The 20,385-nt window shown below is 38.8% G+C and overlaps 1 protein-coding gene and 1 long non-coding RNA gene across 4 annotated transcripts in view; one reads left to right on the forward strand and one right to left on the reverse strand.

Moving 5' to 3' along the window:
- Positions 1 to 1,635: 1,635 nt before the first annotated feature.
- LOC128511845 (uncharacterized) lies at positions 1,636 to 3,460 on the forward strand. The gene is made up of 3 exons (XR_008356215.1): positions 1,636 to 1,822; positions 2,268 to 2,336; positions 2,434 to 3,460. It is a non-coding gene; the product is annotated as an uncharacterized LOC128511845 (long non-coding RNA).
- A 2,478-nt stretch (positions 3,461 to 5,938) lies between these two features.
- rassf7a (Ras association domain family member 7a) overlaps positions 5,939 to 20,385 on the reverse strand; it is a 33,559-nt gene continuing 19,112 nt past the window's right edge. For all 3 annotated transcript variants that reach the window (XM_053483351.1, XM_053483358.1, XM_053483342.1), the window contains 5 exons: positions 14,264 to 14,446; positions 13,228 to 14,048; positions 9,682 to 9,856; positions 8,499 to 8,585; positions 5,939 to 6,215 (listed from right to left, as the gene is read on the reverse strand). In XM_053483351.1, coding sequence (XP_053339326.1) covers positions 6,184 to 6,215; positions 8,499 to 8,585; positions 9,682 to 9,856; positions 13,228 to 14,048; positions 14,264 to 14,366 — 1,218 coding nt within the window. In that variant the 5' untranslated portion in view covers positions 14,367 to 14,446 and the 3' untranslated portion in view covers positions 5,939 to 6,183. The remainder of the gene's footprint in view (positions 6,216 to 8,498; positions 8,586 to 9,681; positions 9,857 to 13,227; positions 14,049 to 14,263; positions 14,447 to 20,385) is intronic.

A 20,385-nucleotide genomic window follows, 5' to 3' on the forward strand; every position in this document is an offset into this window, starting at 1 on the left:
TCTACCAGAATTAGATCCCTTCATGCATCCAATAAGTGCTTCAGAGGATTCTTTTAAGACATCAACACAGCCTATTTGATTAAAAAGTCGTAAGTGAGATTTTTAGATTGACAATTACATAGTTCTCTCACTCAGTTAGCTTGTCCCTGAATCTGATGGACCATTAGCATGCATTTTACCAAGCATATGTCTGCAGACCACATAATCCGTTTCAATCAAGCAAAAACAAAAAAATTGGCTGCATTAAAGTTACTGCAAAGCCTGGCCAAGAGAGACAACCAGAGTCTGCATTGATGTCGGTCACTGTTTGATGTCTTACAAAGAAATGACAAAAGGATTTACCACCCAGTACAATTTTTAAATGAAAGACATTATGTGTAAATAGGGCTCCATCCACTACGGACATAAAACACGCCACATAAAAACTGACATTTTACACTTTAATCTGAGTCATTATTTAATTTGTAATCCAATATCCTGAAGCATGCAGCCTCCCAGTGAAGCTTCCGTGACTGCCGTTGTGCACGTAAAGTGTGCTTGTATAACCACAAGCTATTAATCATCTGGCAAATGACATGTCAGCTTGCTACACACAGCAAACTCTACTGTAAAATACAGTACAACCGAACTGGGAGGGAGGTTTAACACAAGTTAAAAATATTTTTAATCTAATATTCAACAAGTAGATTTGACAACAACCAAGAAATAACCCGATGAATCTGAAGTACGACATATTTGAATAAATAGTGAATGGGAAATGTATATAGAGTGTGTTTAAGGTTGATGCATGAGTTTTAATGCATTTATCAGTGTTTTACTATTCTTAAACAGCTATTGAATTAAATGTATAGGTATTTATATTAAAAAAAAATCAATTCGAAATGTTCGGCTTTGTTTCATGGTTTAGGGAAAACCTCTTTATTTTCCAAAAAATAAATAAATAAGGAAAAATGAATGAATAAAGAATAAATAATCGTTACTACGTGTGATATCTTTTTTTAAATATACATTTAAAGCCAAATGCTAATTCTTATCTCTGAACATTGCTTGTCACGTGGTAATTCAGTAATTTCGTTTAATGGAAATCTCTCGTTCTTTCTTTCATTATCTCTCTCTCTCTCTTTCCCTCTCTCGCCGCTGCATCCTTGCTACGTGCACATCCACACCAGCTTCATGGCAACGCGATACACAAGCGACCCGAGTGCAACCACTTTGTTTTGGCGGCGAGGGGAGCGTTTTTTCCTCAAACCCATAAATGCCTTAAAACTCGTGCTACTCTCGCTGACTTTACACCACAAACAGCGCGTATGACGCAATTTACATCAAACAGTGCGCGAATGGAGTCATAAAGTCGCCAAAAACAAGAAGCGACCAAAAGTTCAAATGGTTCAGTCCCAAAGTAAGACGTGCAAAACCGAACGCACCGCACCCCAACTATAACACAGACTGAGGCAATCGAACGTAAGTTTTATAACGCCCGCCCTACACAGCGCACCATTTGAGGATTGTGTTTGAAGGGCGTTGTTTATCAAAAAACCTAGCTCTCCTATTGGCTAATTACTAGGACGGATAAATGTTCATTTGCATAAGCAGGTCAGGTTGCAGACGCAGAGGAGTGGGCAGGGTTGTCGGAGCGCGAGTGAACCCAACTTCTTGCGCTCTTCTTGTGAATCCTTTTACTTTATTAAGAAAATCTTTAGTATTATTATTAATTTAAAAAAATCTTCAGTAGTGCTAAAGCGTTTTGATGGGACTGATCACTTGGCAACTGGATTTGTTTTTCTGTGCTTTATTGATGATGTTTAATGAAAAACTTGGAGTGGTGAGTAACAGGCTTAATTATAGTAACGATAATAGATCACTTGGTGGTGTTATTTTTTAAGTTTTTTTTATTAAGCATTTTTTAATATGTTGTAGAATTGTGCTTACATTTATTCCATAAATATTTAGAGGATTATTTATTAATGTAATTTTTTTAATTGAATTTTATTAAACGCAGCAATAATTTTCGTTTTTACTAAATATATTTTAAACATTGCTAGATTGGATAGATAAAAAAAAAAAAAATATATATATATATATATATATATAAAGTGTAAAGAGTAAACTTTGTGCTCAGGTCGTCGCACGTGCCGCCGAACCATTTTGTTGATGCGAATTATTAGACTGGACTTATGATTAACCCTAGTGCGTAACTGTTAACTCTTGTCACGTCGGGCATGCGGGTGTTTATTTGGCGATGCGTGTAATTGAGTTCTTTCTCCTAGTGCTTGAGTGCTGTGTGACTCCCCGCAGGGTGTGCTGCTCTCAGGCACGGAGTGACTTTCTGAAGGCAGGTAAGCCACTGACTAACGCACACTGCGCCTGTTCTCCGCTCCACTGTGCGTGTGACAGCGGCTAACCAGCTTTTGGGTTTTGCCTCTCCGACTCCAGCGCAGAGCAGAAACCCCCCCACCGGAGACGTGTTTACTGCGTCTCACCGGAAGCCTCCTCTCCTTAACTGGGGTATTTTCTCTCTCCGTCAGAGTTGTAGAGCGTGTACGTGCTCCAGGTCACATGTGCACCATCTCCACTCACCAGTGAAGTATTTCATCATCCTAGTGATGTTTGCATGTCAATCTACTCCGCTGTAGTACAGTAATATGGCTGAATATACAGTATAATCTTGATTGATAGCATAAAAAAAAAATCTGTTTTATTGCGTTTAGTCTTTCTAGAACAATAGGATATTAGATGCTTTGCCCCAATACAGTGTAAAGTCTAGTTGCAGTCAGTGAAACACCATGAAGGCGAAAGGAATGTGTTGGGCGCTTTGGCGTGAAACTGGCCCGTGACCGGATCAGGATGGCAACACAGGTAGCGGAAGAAGATAAGGAAATGAATTTAAATGATTGGACTCGATACCATACTCCGTTCCAATAGGTGGTGGTAATGCACCTTTGGACAACCGCCATAAAACAGCAAAAGAATTAGAAGAAGCCTAGTTGCAACCTCTATATATATATATATATATATATATATAGAGAGAGAGAGAGAGATTTTTGGGAGACGCCCTTATCCAGAACAACTGGATGATGAGTGATTTTTCTCTTATTATACATCTGAGCAGTTGAGGGTTAAGGGTCTTGCTCAAGGGACAACTTAGTGGTCGTGGGATTTGAACCTGGGCCCGTAGACCAATACCTTACTACAGTAGCCGAGCCATACCTTACTTCAGAAGTTTAGTCTATACACAGATCATCCTTAACCTGCCACCTCTCTAATATCATATAGATCCCCACCTTCTGCTCCTAAAACAGCTCTGATTCATTGAGTCATGTGCTTCACAAGACCTCTGAAGATGTGTTTTGGTATCTAGCACCGACATTAAGCTGTGAGGTGTGGCCTCCATGGTAATAGATGACTTGTTTGTCAGCACATTCCACAGATGTTTAGTCAGATTTCGATTTAGAAAATTTATATGGCAGTTTGTGCTGCAGTAGTCCTTATGTGGAATTGCGTCAGACAGACTAGCCCTTGCACCCGGTTCAGTGAGATTTGGATGCCCACGTTCCTACTTGGGTCACTTTTGGTAGGTACTATCCACTCCATAGAGGCAACACCCCACAAGCTCTACTATTTTGGAGATGCGCTTCCCAGTTTAGCCATTACGTTTTTATTCTGCTCCAAACTTAGAACGGACTGTTCATTTCACTTGCTGCCTAATATATCCCGCCCCTCGACATGTGACAATTATAGTGTTTAAATGTTATGGCTGATCGTTGTATTTGACCATACTTTGCTATGTTACTATAAGCTAGATGCTGCCATACCTGTAGCACTGTTACATTCTTTCAGTAGCATATATTTGACCGTATTTCATTACAGTACTCAGTGTTATATCCTATATGTAAGTGTACTTTATTACTATAGTTTATTATTAACGTGACCGTACGTTATTACAGTACTAGACTGCGTCGCTTAACATTTTTACAGTAGCATAGACCGTGTGACCTTACAATGTAACAGCAGTATAGACTACGAGTCCATACATTAATACTTTGCTCAGCAGCAAATAATAAGAAAAGTATGTAGTAAGTGTATAAGGTATGCCGATACGCTTAAGAGGTTCTGACTTACAGTAGTACAGCGTAAGTGTGGCCATAAACTAATTAAATATCTGTTACTCTAGTATATCCTGTTTGTGGCTGTAAATAACATATTTCTCTCTGTAACTTATCATTACTCATGAATGTCTATAACTGTACTGTAACCTATCATTGGCCATAAATGTATTATTGTACTGTGGCTGTAATGTATGTTATCTCCTGCAGTTATATAATTTAAGTATTATAGTAGTATTAAATTATCCAATCAGTCCAACAAAAGGCCAAATATGTAATGGCTTACATATGATTTGAAGTCCTTGATTCTGTATTACAGAAGTATAAATAATTTAAGTTGTATATAAAGAGCTAAAGTATGTTTACTGAGATCTGGTCTGATGTTTCACTGTATAATAAACATGAATGAACTTTCTATCAATTTTTTTGTTGTTTTTGTTTAAAATTTGCTTCACTTCCTGCTCAGTCCTGGAGGGATTCCAGATTCATTTCCGGATCAGCATTAAAAGTATTTTTTATTTTCCTAGTGAAATTCTATCCCGTGAACACATCAAATCAACTGCCTTAACATGTATCATGTACATGGACTCAAGACTGCTATCGGCCCTGGGATGTTTTGCATAGAAATTTGCAGAATGTTTGCTGTTTTTTATGAGAACATCTGTCACAGCAGTATTGGATATTGTCCAAAATGCAGAGCTTTGCTATGAAAGGGCCAGTATGTCTATATTTTCCTCATCCATTAACACAAGAAGATATTTCTTGGACAGTAAAGCAGATGACCTCAGCGCTAACATTTATAACGCCTGCAGCTGTATATAGATTTAACATATTATTTTGACCTTTAAACGTGAAACCTGGCAAAAGCTTTGTGTACACAAAATTTACATTTTTATGTCTATTGATTGATGAACATTTCGCATGTATGTGGAAATTGTTTTTGTGTATGCAGCTGGGCGTTAATGACGCGCACCAGTGTTTATACTATGAATAGTGCACAAAAGGGAATGTGTGATAAGATAAAGCTCACTGAACCCTTGACTTTCCTGTGTAGCCATCCCTCACAAATATCTGTCAGAAAAGTATTGCATGTGAGGAGGAGTCACGACTCCTGCTCCTTTCGTTTTAAATTAGTTGTATCCGGTGTAGACGGCATAAATGGTTTTTGTTGGCAAGTAGGACAGACAGATGCTAGGAATCTCAGAAATGGATAGACTGGAGGTTTTACCTTCCTTTAGACATCAGACAGTTTACTTATGCTATCGCTATCATATTATCAGATTTTTTTTTTCATAAATGCTCGGAATTGCCAAAAAGGCAATCAAGAACGCACGAGCACAAGCAAATGTGCATCAGTCCAGACAAATGTGATTCTGATTATTTGACAGAGGTTGTTTAACCGGAGTCTGTTATTCAGTAAGAAAGGATTCAGAATGAATCATTATCCAATCTGTTCATCACACGTTTGTTATCAAACCAAAAGTGGTAAATGATTTTGCTGGAACATAGTTTGTGAGAGAAACACATCCTAATTTTCTTTCTTGTTATTACAGTCAGCCAAGGCAGACTCTGTATCAATCATCATCAAGAGTCTTGTGATGCATCATGATATGGAATTGAAGTCATGAACTCGTATTGAAAGTACGCTTTCCCAGCTAGACAGGATGTGCGTTTCCTTTAGCAATAGAGGAATTTTTTTGACACTTGTTAAAGTTAAGCCACAATTTAAGTTATGTCCGTTTTTACATGATAAAAATAACAAAAGGTGTATTGTAATCTGACAATAAAGTTATCAACTTTAATACTGGCTTAAAAACAGACACAGTCCAAAGGTCTATAAACACAAAGCACGGTCTTTATTAGACTTAAATACATAAACAAAAGTAAAAGCTCTCTAGGATAAATCTTTCTGATAATATTTTACAGTAAATACATGTTTTGGAATGTAACGAAATGTAAACATATATTTGTATACACAGCAGATATATATTTGCTACACTGATGAGATGAGTAGAACCATTAGAGCAATAGCTGCTTAAGTACATAGGTGTAATAAGAGGGATCCTTGGCCCTTCAGGCTTTACCTCCAAGATGACTCCCTGGATGCCAGGACTGTAAGACACACAAGAATATGATATGGAGTGATGTGTTCAATGTTTGAATTTGGAAATTAGGAAAAATACACCCATGCACTGTGAGCCATCCTGGGTTAGCCCATGCCTTTGAAAAACCTGGAATCACAGCAACCAGAAGAGGAAGCCACCCCCGCACCAAAGTTTAAAAAAAAAAAAAAAAAAAACGGGAAGAAGAAAAGAGGAAAAACTGCAAAGGAAGAAGCATTTCCTGTGGCTTTTTTTTTTTTAATGATTATTACTTTTTGGACATTTAAGCAGACTGAGATCTTCATTTCGTACTGTTATTATTCCTAGCTTATACAGACGAGATTAGCAACATCCAGAGTCAAGTTCTTTGGATCAGCAAATTAGCAGGCTTTACATGGCGTTTAAAGGAATGAGCTCGATCGTTTCCTCTGGTGTGTTTTTCCCTTTCAGAGAATAGAACAAGATGGTTATTTCACTGTTTTAGCATAATTGTTCGACTGGCTCTAACAGAAGGAAGTACTGCTAATGAATTTACACCTCTACAATTAAAGGAGTTGGGATATAACTTATTAGTGAAGTCACTTCTTAATTCATTGTAACAGCAGCAGGAGGAGAATTCATAGCAAAACACTTTTCTATACAACTACTCTCTCTCTCTCTCTTTTTTAAAAGATAATCAAGACCAAATGTGATCATCCTATAGTTTAGATCACTAAAAAGCTCAGGCTCATTCACACTTCTTTATATTTGGACTAATACTGCATTTACTGTAAAACATAACAGACAATAATGGCAGTTTTTTTTATTATCATCAGGCACACTGTCTTGTTCTGTTGATAAAACAACTGGTACAGAGACAAGTGCTGTCTGGCACTATAATAAGAGAGTCATCCGGTCACACCGTATATTACACTCATGCACACAGTGTGGATAATAATCAGTTCACCTACAGTTCATTGTTGATTCTTCACTGTGTACCTCAATCAGAGGCAGATAAAATACAGAGATGAAACAGAACACAGACTTTAAACCAACAGTTAAAAAGGCATATAAAATGAAGAAAGGAAAAGAAACAGTACACGACATGAAGTCTTTGCAAAATCAAAAAGGTGCAAGGACAAAAAGAGGAATAATTCTTTAGTTTATTATAACATTGAACCCAGAGCCATGAAAACACCTTTGCATAAGTTTTCTACCCAAACACTACACTCGTTAAAAAGCCAATGATTTGCAGTAATGCAACGTCACAGCAGCTTAGTCAGTGATTAACAATGGCTTGCCCTAAATTCTAATGTAGCGTTTGAAGATGGTGTGCAAATCAGGCTCTCAGTCCCTTAAACTAAAGTGTTGAGAAGGAAATAAAGTCAACACATTATTTGAAAGGCACCAGACAAGGGCTTTACTATGGTGACAAAAAAATGTTATGTTGCATTTAGTAAAGTAATTTAGCAGATAATGGATTAAATGAAATCTGTCATCTAACCGCATATGCATTAAAGCTTTACTCCTTGGACTAAAGAGCTTTGTTTACGCCCACATTGGGTAGCAAGACCCACCCAGAATTTATATATATATATATATATATATATATATAAATATAAAGCTTAAGATCTTAAACTTTCCTAACCCTGCTTTAAGGGTTTTAAATTTTACAGTTTGTTTGAGTTTCAAACATTTCAAAAGATTATCGCAGCTGTTCCTGTTCAAAGCTATGATTTTGCATCGTTTCTATTCTAAATTCACAGAACCCAACTCTAAAGTGATCCGCACAAAGAGGAGGAATTTCATCAGAGATGAGATTGCAATTTCCAGAGTCCAGAAACCATTATTAATCTATTTATCACACAGTGACCCCTTTTCTCTAAGACACAGGCATTTCTTAATTGCATGCGTATTTGCAAAACACTTTTCCTTTCAGTAATAGCACGGTCTGTAGATAACTTTGTAGTTTCTTCAACTGACTACTTACTGTACGCACAAATAGCACATATCCTATTCTGCAGAAATACTGCATACAATAACAAAAGTATTTGAATATCATAACCAAACTGCTACGCATGCTAGTTTTAATATGATTTTTTTTTTCTTTTTTTACAGCCTTGTATGATGCCAGCCAGATAAGGTGTCAATGCAGAGACACAGTTACAAGCTTTATTAGAGCAGGGTCAGATGCAAAGTGGGGGGCACCATGCGGGAACCTCCACCCAGAGAGCGCTGCTGCCACCGGGCAAGGCTGAAAGAGGTGCCATGGGAGGACAGGGTGCATGAGCAGCAGGCTTTTACACATACACACCCTCAGGGTTCAGGCTGGACACCAGGGGGTGCTGCAGGTTGCGTGGATGCCCCAAAAACTGCTTGGCTGTGGGTCGCTGTAGAGAGTCTGTAAACAGAAGAAACAGTTAATTACAAAAATTATCTGACAACAGGGGGAAAAAAGAGAGAGCAAGAGAGAGAGAGAGACTTCATCAACCAAGCAGTAACTACTTTTTAATAACGTAGTAAACAATTAAAACCTGTACAGAGCCAAATAACCTGCCTTTACTTAGTCAAAAAGATGGTATAACCCAACTAGTGCAAAGCATGTATTGACAATTTACATATTTACCTCACAGTTACATCTTTAAGTCCTCCCCACATTGATGCTGTATTTACCCCTGATAAATACTCACTCACTTATCTTCTACCATTTTATCCTGTATTCAGGGTTGCAGGGACCTGGAGCCTATCCCAGAAGGCTTACAGCACGAGGCAGGGTATACCCTGGACAGGGTGCCAATCCATCGCAGGGCACACACACACACACACACATATATACACTCACACACTACATGCAATTTGAGGACAACAATTAACCTAACCTACATGTCTTTGGACTGTGCGAGGAAACCGGAGTACCCAGAGGAAACCCACCAAGCACGGGAAGCACATGCAAACTCCTTGCACACAGACGGGTACTGAACCCGGACCCTGGAGGTGCAAGGTGACAGTGCTAACCACTACTTCATCATGCCATCCCCTAATAGATACTGTACTATTCAAAAGTTCGGACACACCTTCTAATTCCATGATCTTTACTGATGTGCATTTCTTTCTACATTATAGAACAGTAAAAAAAAAATGCTGAAGGCATCCAAAATATGCAGCAGTCTTTAAACAGTTAATATTGAGATGTGTTTGCTACAGTTTATGGTCTTCATGAGAGGCAGTTTCATTATGGTGCTTGCATTTTGCAAATGCACTTGACATTGCATTTGACATTTATCTTTGCAAAAACTATTTCAGAACAGTTGACTTTCATGTCTTAAAATAACAACTGACTGTTTTTGTTGTTGTTACTTAATTACCTAATTTTATAATTTAGAAAAACTCCAGGTCTGTTCTAGAATGTAGATAATAAATCCAAACTTATGTCCAAACTTTTGACTGGTACTGTACATGTTCCATGCGTGATAGTTTGGGTTTCCTGTATGCTGTACCACTGTCTATAGATGTATCCTGCAATAGCTGAGCGAGCTCTTGTTGGTCCAGCTGCTGGTGGAGGTCTGTACGTGAGGAGTTATGGGCAGGGAGCACTCCGGTCTGCTGGATGAACTGCTGCAGGTTACACTGCCGCAGTTCCTTATTCAGCTCATCCAACTGCTCCTTTTTAGCCTGAACACACAACAGGGACACAAAGTTACCCAAATACACACATTTCATGGTTTTATATAGATCACAAATCAAGCTGAAAATTTGAAAACATTTTTAAAGATTAAAAGATTTTGAGCTGTTTTGGTCAAACATGTATAATGTAATGTGTTTTTAGGTCTTCAAATCCCTCAACAAATGTATTACATAATTCATAAAATATCACCATTTGATGCAAAATTGAGCCAAATAAAAACATTGTGATATCAAAAAAAATAAAAGTTTTTTTGTGGAATCCAGACATATGTGCTGAAAAACACATTGACGCCCCATTTGCCCAGCTATTAAGGATTTAATTTGACTCACCCTCAAATATTCTTATTCGCTATACATACCATAACATTAAAACCACATACTTTAGGGTTTAGGTTCATCTTGTGCCACAGAAATAGCTCTGTCCCCTAGAAGACCTCTGAACATGGTTTCTGGCACCTGGACATTAGCTGCAGATCCTTTAAGTGCTCTAAGTTGCGAGGCAGAGCCTCCAAGGATCAGACTTATTTGTCAAACACATCCCATGGATGCGAAATCGGATTGAGCTTCAGGGAACAGGCTAGACGAGACTGCCTAGCCTATAGGCCCTACATGCATAAATAAGCTTTGAGTGCATGATCCTGACATATATAACTAATAATCAACATTTATCTGACGTATGTAATGTGTATGTAATGGCTGATCTGTGTACTGTACTGCATCTCAAATTTAAATATCACGAAAAGTTGATTTATTTCTATAAACTCATTACACACAGACTGATATATTTCAAGTGTTTGTTACTTTTAATTTTGATGATTTTGGCTTACAGCTACTGAAAACCCAAAATTTGGGATCTCAGAAAATTTTAACATGATCAGCTAATTAACGCAATGGTTTCCTGAGCATTTAAATATTTTCTTTTCAGTCTGGTTTGGTAGGCTGGCTGTATCCAAGTACATTACTGAAAAGTTAAATGGAAGGAAAAAAATGTAGAAAAAGGTGCACAAGCAAAAGGGGTAACCACAGCCTTGAAATGATTGTGAAATGAAGCCCATTCAAGTATCTGGGGGACATTTACAAGGAGTGAACTGCACCTGGAGTCAGTGCTTCAAGAGCCACCACACACTGACATACAGTATTCTGGACTGGAGCTACATCCGTCACATTCCTCTCATCAAGCCACTCTTGAACCAGAGACAATGTCAGAGATTCAAGACTCAAAGAACTTTTTTAATTCCAGAGGAAAATTGCAGTGACAGCTTACCTGGGCTAAGGACAAAAAGAACTGGACAGATGCTCAGTGGGCCAAAATCCTCTTTTCAGATGAAAGTGAATTGTGCATTTTATTTGGAAATCAAGGTCCCAGAGTCTGGAGGAAGAGAGAAGAGACAGAATCCAAGTTGTTGAGGTCCAGTGTAAAGTTTGCAGTCAGTGGTGTTTTGGCGAGCCATTTCATCAGCTGGTATTGGTCCACTGTGTTTTATCAGGTCCAAGGTCAGCACAAGCATCTGCTATAAAGTTTTAAAGCCTTTTATGCTCCCCTCTGCTGACCAGCTTTATTGAGATGCAGATTTAATTTTCCAGCAGGACTTGGCACCTGCCTACACTGCCAAAAGTACTAATAGCCGTTTTAAGGCCCATGGTATCACTGTGCTTGAGTGGCCAGCAAACTCACCCGACCTAAACCCCATAGAGAATCTGTGGAGTATTGAGAAGAGGAAGATGCGGGACACCAGACACAACAACTGGTGTTGAGTTGAAGGCCGCCATCGGAGCAACCTGGGCTTCCATAACACCTCAGCAGTGCCACAGACTGATCGCCTTCATGCCACACCGCATTGCTGCAGTAATGCATGCAAAGGGAGCCCCGACCAAGTATTGAGCGGTGTACATGATCATAATGATTTTATGGTCTAAAGTGATATTAAATTCTTTTGAGGTATTGAAAATTAAAAGAAATAAGCACTTGAAATATCAGTCGATGTAATCAATCTATACAAGTTTAATTAAATTAAATGAAATTAATAAACTTTTCATTTACAGTATTTTATAATTTATTGAGATGCACCTTTTTTCAAATTGCCACCCATACAATACTGTTATTAGCAATTAGAAATTTCTTGTAACTTTAATTCATAAATTTATGGCAAATTTTCTAATACATTTATACTAAAGGAAGGAAGCCTTCAGTCTTCTTTTTTTGTTTGTTTACCGGGTGTTTGCTCTTTCTCAGTGTTTTAAAACACATTATAAAATAAAAATAAATAAATAAATAAAAAAATCATGAAACTGAGTTTTTGTGTTTTAAAAAAAATAAAATAACTAAAAATGATTTTAAAGCCCCCAAAGCCAGGGAAGACAACCTGTTTAAACAACATTTATCCCTTAGATTTGGCTCTTAAAATTAAGGGGACGTGCTCATTTTATGCACTTACAAATTGTGAACATTAAAATATAGGGACATTTAACAGCTAGTATCTCTCCAATTAATCATATCGTAGTATTGAGCATTGGGAATTGTTTGATCACTGCCTTGGGAAATGCCCATCCTTTGAAAGGATAGCAAATTTCAAGAAGAATTATTTTTAAGTTTTATTTATAAGTTCTGCAATTTAACTGGAAACCACTAGAGGGGGACATGTCCGATAAGTACTCCTACTTCCCTAAATCTATGCCTTGTGGCTCTTTTAACAGCAATCCAGGGATTTGTTCACCAAGGGTGTGTTTCTACACCTGTAGTCTGTGTTCCATTAGTGAGATGACAAGTCAGGAACCAGACAAGTCAAGTCTAACAACTGTACATTTGCTAGACGCTGACACGTGATGCTCTCTAAGAAAACATAATAATTAACATTCTGCTGCTGGAACGTCCCTCTTAGAATTTCTGTTCTTATTTATTTGTGAAGAAAATCCAGTTTTATTGGTATTTATATGTTAATGAATGTAGTTTGTGGCAAAGGCCTAAAGCAGAAGAATGAGACTGGATTTTATCTACACTATTGAGTATACCGAAGGCTATCTTGACCCAAACCATTGCTAAGTCGTAAAAGGTTTTACTTTGGATTATCGTTAAATTATATAAATCACCCAGGGATTGATAACCTGTTGCCCAACAAGTTTAAAGCATCCTTTTTCTGTTCAATTTAAAGAAAGAAAGCAGATTTAAATAAAGGAATTATATCTTTATTATAAAACTGTTTGGTAGAAAGAAAAGCGAACGATTTTGAACATGACATTGTAAGCATCCTTCCAGCTCCGGTGACAGAACTATTCTGAGTTTGTACACGGGACGTACTGTAACATTAGCTGCTACATCTCGACTGCCAATACTAACAATAGGCCACGTCCTCTCTGCTCACCTGCAGCAGCATTTCTGCTTTTCCCAGAGCTTTCTCAGTCTCCACCATCTCAGACTCCAGTTCCTTCCCCTGTTTCTGCCGACTGTGAAGCTCCACTTGTATGCAGTCCTCTGGATGTGCCTGTGTAGACACTGCTTCAGCCTCAAGCCTTTCCTTCTGAATGTCCTGCTCAAGCTGTGTGGATTTCGTGGCGAGATTGTGCAGGCTGGTGCCACACTCATCCAGCTTGGCATGTAGCTCAGCCAGCTGCATCCTCATGGCACGCTCGCGTTGCATCTCAGTCCTAAGCTCCTCCTCCCACTGCTCCTCATCTTCCAGCAGTGTCTGCTCCGCAGCAACCAGCTCCTCTTGCTCATCCCACACCTGCGTCTCCTGCTCCAGGAGCTCCAGCTGGGCCTCCAGTGCCAGCATACGCTCCTGCTGCTGGAGAACTTGCCGGAACACTTCCTCTCTAGACAGACTGAGCAAATGGGAGGTGTGAGGCAAAGGAGATGCTCGGGACTCGTTTCCGAGTTTGGTACTCGGAGACCTGCGGTTCTGTTTGGGTCGGGTGCGTGGGGAAGAAGTAGGGCCCAGACTAAAAGTCAGGGATTTTTTGGGTACGCTGCGTCTTGGCGGCTCCGTTTCGGAGGGTTTATGAAGAGAGAGTGCGCGCTCCTGGATATCACTGTTGCTGCTGGGGCCAGTGCGCTTAAGGTAGAACTGCACCTCATTACTCTGCTGCCCGAACTTAGCCAGGGACTCCAGAGGACGCTCAGTAGCCAAAAGCTGCCTCTCAGTGTCCCTCAGTCTCTGGATGAGGACATAACGGCCCGTCTGGCCTGCAGAAAGCAAAGGAAGCAGTAAGACCGCATGAAACTTGCTGTTTTATTAAAGTAAATAAGGAATAGGGTTTATTTTGTTCTCTGGTTATTTTTATTTGATGGTCCAGCACAGACATAATGTAAATTTCAAATTAACATTTCTAAATGATAGTTTTCTAAAATTGTAAATGATATAACATCTTGATGGTGTGTAACATACAGTATGAACATACCTATAGCTTGGGCGAGAGCAATAACCACATCCTGACAGGACGTCTCCTCTGAAAGGCCACACACCACCCTGACCACACCGTCCACCCACACCTTCAGCTCCATCAGCGTGCCCACTGGACCTCAGCTTGGCTGAGATCAGATCGGATCAGACGCAATCAGCACTGCATGTCCCGGCACAGGTTCTGGAAAGACATTAATCACAACGCAGATAAAGAAGCGTAAAAATAATGTTGAGATATAAGGTTAAGAAAAGCAAAGAAAAAGGGAAAGATCTCATTAACCACAATTAGTGCTGCACAATTAAAATAGAACTTGCAATATGAACGGGTGCAATATTTTTTCAATCGCAAAACATTTATTTATTACAGGTAATGTACAAATATTAAGGAATTTATGTGGAGTTATAATTATAGTTAAATAATAAAAAACAAATTTAATAATTAAAGGTTCTTTTAATATATAATTTTGAGGTGATTATATATATATCGGCAAACATCCTCTTAGAGAGATCATTTGTGCCAATATTTGCTGTTAGCCTGCATATCGCAATGTAATTATTTGATCAAATCGTGCAGCCCTAACCACAATTATTTAATTTTTTTCTTTTTAATACGGTGCTAAACGAAATGCCTTTTCTCCACCCAGACGGTTAAACTGTGACAAACAGCTATTCCATTAAATAAACTAATTTTTTAAATGATCTTAAAAGTCCCTCATGGCTCAAAATAATTGCTCTGCTCCGATTAAATACACCGTTTCTTCTCTTCAAAAGACATTACAGCAGATTTGTGCTTTAGGGAACAGACACTTAAACAGACGTCTGCTGTGTGTGCATGTGTGAGTGAGAGAGAGAGAGAGAGAGAGAGAGAGAGAGAGAGAGAGAGAGAGAGAGAGAGAGAGAGAATGCTTACAAAAGGCTTGAGTAAATGTGTGTCAGTGTCTCTACCTTGAAGCCTCACAACAGGAACAGATTGCACAGGTTTGTACAGTACAGTATAAGATCTGGGAGCTCGTCAGTGCAGCAGGTAGCAAAATGAGGCCCGGGGACAGAAGATTAATGTGAGTGTGGGATGATGGATGGCGGCATCAGCACATTTACTTAAGACAAATTTAAATTAATTTACTGAGACTCTTTTCAACAGATCTGGTCCACACTTAATCAACAACTGTTATTAAAAAATACCAGTCGTTTATCGAACAATAATTATGGTCAGGGAAAACAGGTTCTTAAATGAAGAATGCTGGGGAACGTCATAAAATAGTTTCCTGGCGAGTTCACATACTTGAAGGGAAAGTAATGGAGAGGTACCAGGACTTGAAAGGCATCAGAAAAAGGAGGAAACCGGTGGAATGCTCTAACGTCATCCTTCATCGTGTAAACTCCTTTAATCTGTTATGCTGATAGCAGGATTCCCAGAAACACTCCGACCGTTCTCTGCTTGAGTCATCTGACATTCAGGCTGTAAATAAACACCCTTTGTGTAAAAAGGAACAAAGAGCTGGCTCTTTGGCAACATGGAGCAAGTTTCAGTACATCATGGAGCATCTGCATCCTTCAGCTTGCTGTGTTTTCGCCTAGTGCGTCACCTTTACTTCTTTGCCATCTAGTTCCAAGCACACGCTGTGCACAATGATCTGAAACAGTTTTAGAGTATCCACACAAGTACCTTCATTAAATTAAACTCCTTGTACTGTACATTCCACTGACTGTAATTACCTTCAGTCGCTGTTATTTGAAAAGAGACACAGTAGTGATTTGGAGCTCATACCAATTCATTTATCAATACTTTAATCAAGAGATAGTATAGTACCACTAAATAAAAGCGTCAGGTTGGATCGCCCACTGTCCTCAATGAGCTGGCACTGGAATGCTGTCTTACCAGCCTAGTGTGAGGAGCTAAAACAAATCTTCTTTTGTCTTCGATGCTAGGACAGGCTTGAGCACTAAATCAAGGTCAAAGCCCGAGGGTGCACTTCTCTATACAGCATGACTGTTACTAAAGCTACCAGCTCCAGAAACCAAACAAAGTGGAATTAAAAGGAGTCACTTGGTAAATATGGCTCATTCAAGCGCAAAATGTCCACCTAATGTTAATGAGAGATAAAAGTAAGCAAAAGATAAAAAACACCAGAGAATATATACAGACTGAAATGGATATTTACTGTTACTTTTTACTACTGTTATATTAATTTAAATGTCTTTATGCATCATAACCTCTCCCTCTCATTTTCATATTTTTTTTTAGTACTGGACATTTTCAAATGATTACATATGCGTCCTGTGAGCTCTTTTAGTTATTGATCACAGCTCAGATGTTTAAACTCCCGCCTTGATTTTCAGGGCGAGGCTCAGCTCCTCAGACCACTTGCACATGTTCTAGCCCACAAAGTCAAGAAACACAGACAGCCGCACCCAAGCTTAGCCTATCCCATCCATCCTCTGATCCCCCTGATACTCCTTTAAGGCCATGATTACAAATGATCATCATCATCATCATCATCTCTCATCATCTCATTACAGCTTTCCAAAATACTATAATTCCTTGACTCTTTCATGGACACAGCACTCCACTTCATTCTTAACAAACTGAGAATACTCAGTTAGTAAACTGAAGTATCTGTTTCAAGATATTTGCACCGTAAAAAGATTTAGTTTACAGCATTATATTAATACATACATACATACACATATACACATAAGTAATAGAAAAATGAGACCACATTCCCATGGCGTTTAAAGATTCAAAGCAGAGAGGCCTGATTTATATCCTTGCTCACAATGCCAGTGTGTACACAGGGGCAGGTAGGTCAGATCCCAATTAATGTCATCTATTCAACAGACATTAATTACCAAAATGGCCTTTATACAGTTTAAATTCCATTATGATACTAATTTAAGGATGCTATTTAATGATGTATGACGATGGTCCTTTTAATTTGGGTTGAACAGTTGTGGGGGCGCAAGATCACTGCCCAACTTATAGACTGATTGACTTTACACTGCAGGGCAAAAAGTGGCTCAAATCAGATAATCTGTCCCTCAGATCTTTTTTGAACAGCACAAATGGCATGTAAATAATCTTTTTAATTCTGATTTGGTCCACTTCCACCAGATCAGATAGCATTCTCATTCTGTGCAATGCTATCACAGTCAAATTATGATGCATGGTACATTAACTTGACATTTGTCCTAGTTATGAACTAATAAAGATGAAGGACGGTATCCATAGACAGACCTCAGAAATTTAAAAGCAAAATTTAAATGAAGAAAAAAGGATGTGAATCAAAGATGATGGAAACAAGTTTAAAAAAAAAATAATAATAATAATAATTACGTGACATGTCGCATGTCCATTTAGGAGGATGCTTTTTTCAGACTAAATGTGAGATAAAGGTCACACTGAAGACATGATAAGAACAGCTTAATAAATAAACAAAACACATTTGGTCAGTAAATCAGTTAAGGCCATAACTAAAGTTGGCACCTGGAGGTTAACAATTATTAGTACAGCAGGCTCTGTAGAGTCGCACAGGGGCAGGACTCCCATGTCTTATAGAAGAAGAAATGGACAAGATGGGGAAAGAAAAAAAAGGTTACCAGGTTGAGATAGAGTAATAATGTTTTATGGTTGCCATGATTTTGTTTTTTAACAATTATTTTAATTAAATCTAGTGAGAATTAAGTGCAGACAGTGACAGCATGATGTCTATGATGGTATGAAGATATGTGCACGATGCTTACAAGGAGCAGCTAGACTATTACTATATAAAAATAATAATAATAATAATAATAATAATAGACAGTAGCCTACAGCAGAGCTTCAGTGTGATATCATCCTGCCCCAACAAGCTGTTGCTACTTTTTCATGACTCGGTTTCAGAGCACGGTTTGAGTAGGCACCAGTGGACATTGCCGATCTGTCGAATAGAGCTGGCCAGTGTGATACCATTCATCGTCCTTTTGCGTTCAGATGGCATCCTGCTAATGTCTACACAAAACCTTCTCCTGGAAGGTGATGAGAACAGCGTTTTGAGAACTCCAGCAGCCTGACCTCACTAAATGCCTAAATGACTTCCTGCTTTTCTGTGAACTTATGGGGGGTCTGCTAATTTTGGTCCTGTCAGGATAGAGAATCGAGGTCTCTGATTTTACAAACAGATGTTGCCTTTTGTGTTTCTGCTGCACTGTGTTTGCACGAGCATCCAGAAAACACATCAGGAAAACATATCACCACAAAATGATTTAGAGCAGCTTCAATAAAATGTAACGGGATGGATTATTCAGGAACTGGCAATTTGATCATATCAACATGTTTAACATATGCAAAAAGAAAGCTGATGGAAACAGCTAAATGCGAGACACCATCATGTAAAAAGAATGCAAATATGTTAAGACTTATCACCTTCATAAAACAAACACTGTGTGTAGGGCTAATGTGTAATCACAAAGCTAGCTAAAAACTAAGAAACATGCAAATTCATTTATTTAGCGTTGCAGGTAAATAAGCAAGGGACAAGAAGAAAGTCCCACATGTACACATGTTCCATGTTTGCAGCCGTAACTCGACAGCACTAAGCAACCCATCTTCAGCTACAATTAGCCAACAGAACAGCTGTGCAGCTACAGAGTACACGCCAACAATAACAGCTCATGCTTCCTGTGTCTTGATGAGCCGCTGACAAACTCATCCTGAACATGCCCCGGCACCAAATTATGAGTGAAATCATTATTACTCTTCACTTATAATCATTTACCGATGATTACCCAGGGTGCAGCTGAAGCGGATGCATTTCCTATACACGTTCCACGGTTTCTTTTTTTAAGATTAAAGTTACTAGGCAGAAACAGAGGATTACATAAAAAAATAAATAAAAAACTACTACACTACTGTACATAAAAGGACAATGTTAAACTTGTTTTAATATCTTGCTCTGTTTTCTCTTGCGTAATATCCAATACTTAAATCCATCTGCTCTAAAAAATTTGTAACCAAACCAACAGGCAGGCAATGAGTAAAGACATGAAGAAGCAATGATCAAGGCTCTAATGGTGTGTGTCCGTTTTTGTTAATTTGTACCAAAGATGCAGGCGTGCATGTATAATTTTGGTAGCCATATTATGCAAACTCATACAGCTTGTTAATTAAGAACAGCAGTTGCTTAGATGCTTCTATTAAAATAAAAAAAATTAAAAGGACATTCATTTGAAAAATATTCAAACAAAAGTTTTTTTCTCATGAACAAGCTTATGAAACTCACTGAAGGTTAGAGCGAGAGAGAGAGAGAGAGAGAGAGAGAGAGAGAAGCAGAATGTCCACATTAATCACTCATAACATCACAATGCAAAACATTATGACCAGCATGGCCTAGGTTCAATTGTGCCACCTGGGAAGTCCTGGTCCCCCTGAGTCCACAAGACCTCTGGGTGTGCTGTGGTGTCTGGCACCATGAGATTTGCAGTGGATCCTTTGGGTGTTGTGAGGTGTAGGGTGGGGCCACTGTGGACTGGATCTGGGTGTTCTGGTGCCTGTCTATCGTGACCAGCATTGACTTTCTTTTTAAGTTGTGCTGCATTGGCTTTTCTGTAGGATCGGAACAGACTGGCTAATCTTTGCTTCCCATAAGCATAAAGGAGCCTCGAGTGCCCATGATCCTCGAGTGAATATGATGTCACCATATTCAGTGTTTGATGCAGCGTCACATAGAAACCTGTCTCAGAATTAGCCAACAAGCTAAAGTATATTTATACATGAAGGTTAATAAGACTGAAACCAAAATGTTAGACATTAAAGTTAAGACTGAAACCAAAATGTTGATTCATGTTTATGGGAACTTGGCAAGAATCCTGAGTGGACACTCCGGGTCAAACCAGCATGGGTGGGGCAATCATCTCTGCCTTGGCTCCAGGGATAAATACACACACACACACACACAGACACACACACAGACACAGACACACACTTGTTGCTTGTGTTTGTGAATACTGTGAGTAGGTGTTCTGTGTGGTAATTGCATCCTGAGTTTCTGCCTCAAAGTACCTTTTAGTGGTGAAGATAACAATCTAGACTGGTCTACATTACACAGACTGCACAGACGACCATCGAGACCGCTCGCTTTCTAT

The sequence above is a fragment of the Clarias gariepinus genome, chromosome 2 (assembly GCF_024256425.1).
Source record: "Clarias gariepinus isolate MV-2021 ecotype Netherlands chromosome 2, CGAR_prim_01v2, whole genome shotgun sequence".
NCBI lineage: Eukaryota > Metazoa > Chordata > Actinopteri > Siluriformes > Clariidae > Clarias > Clarias gariepinus.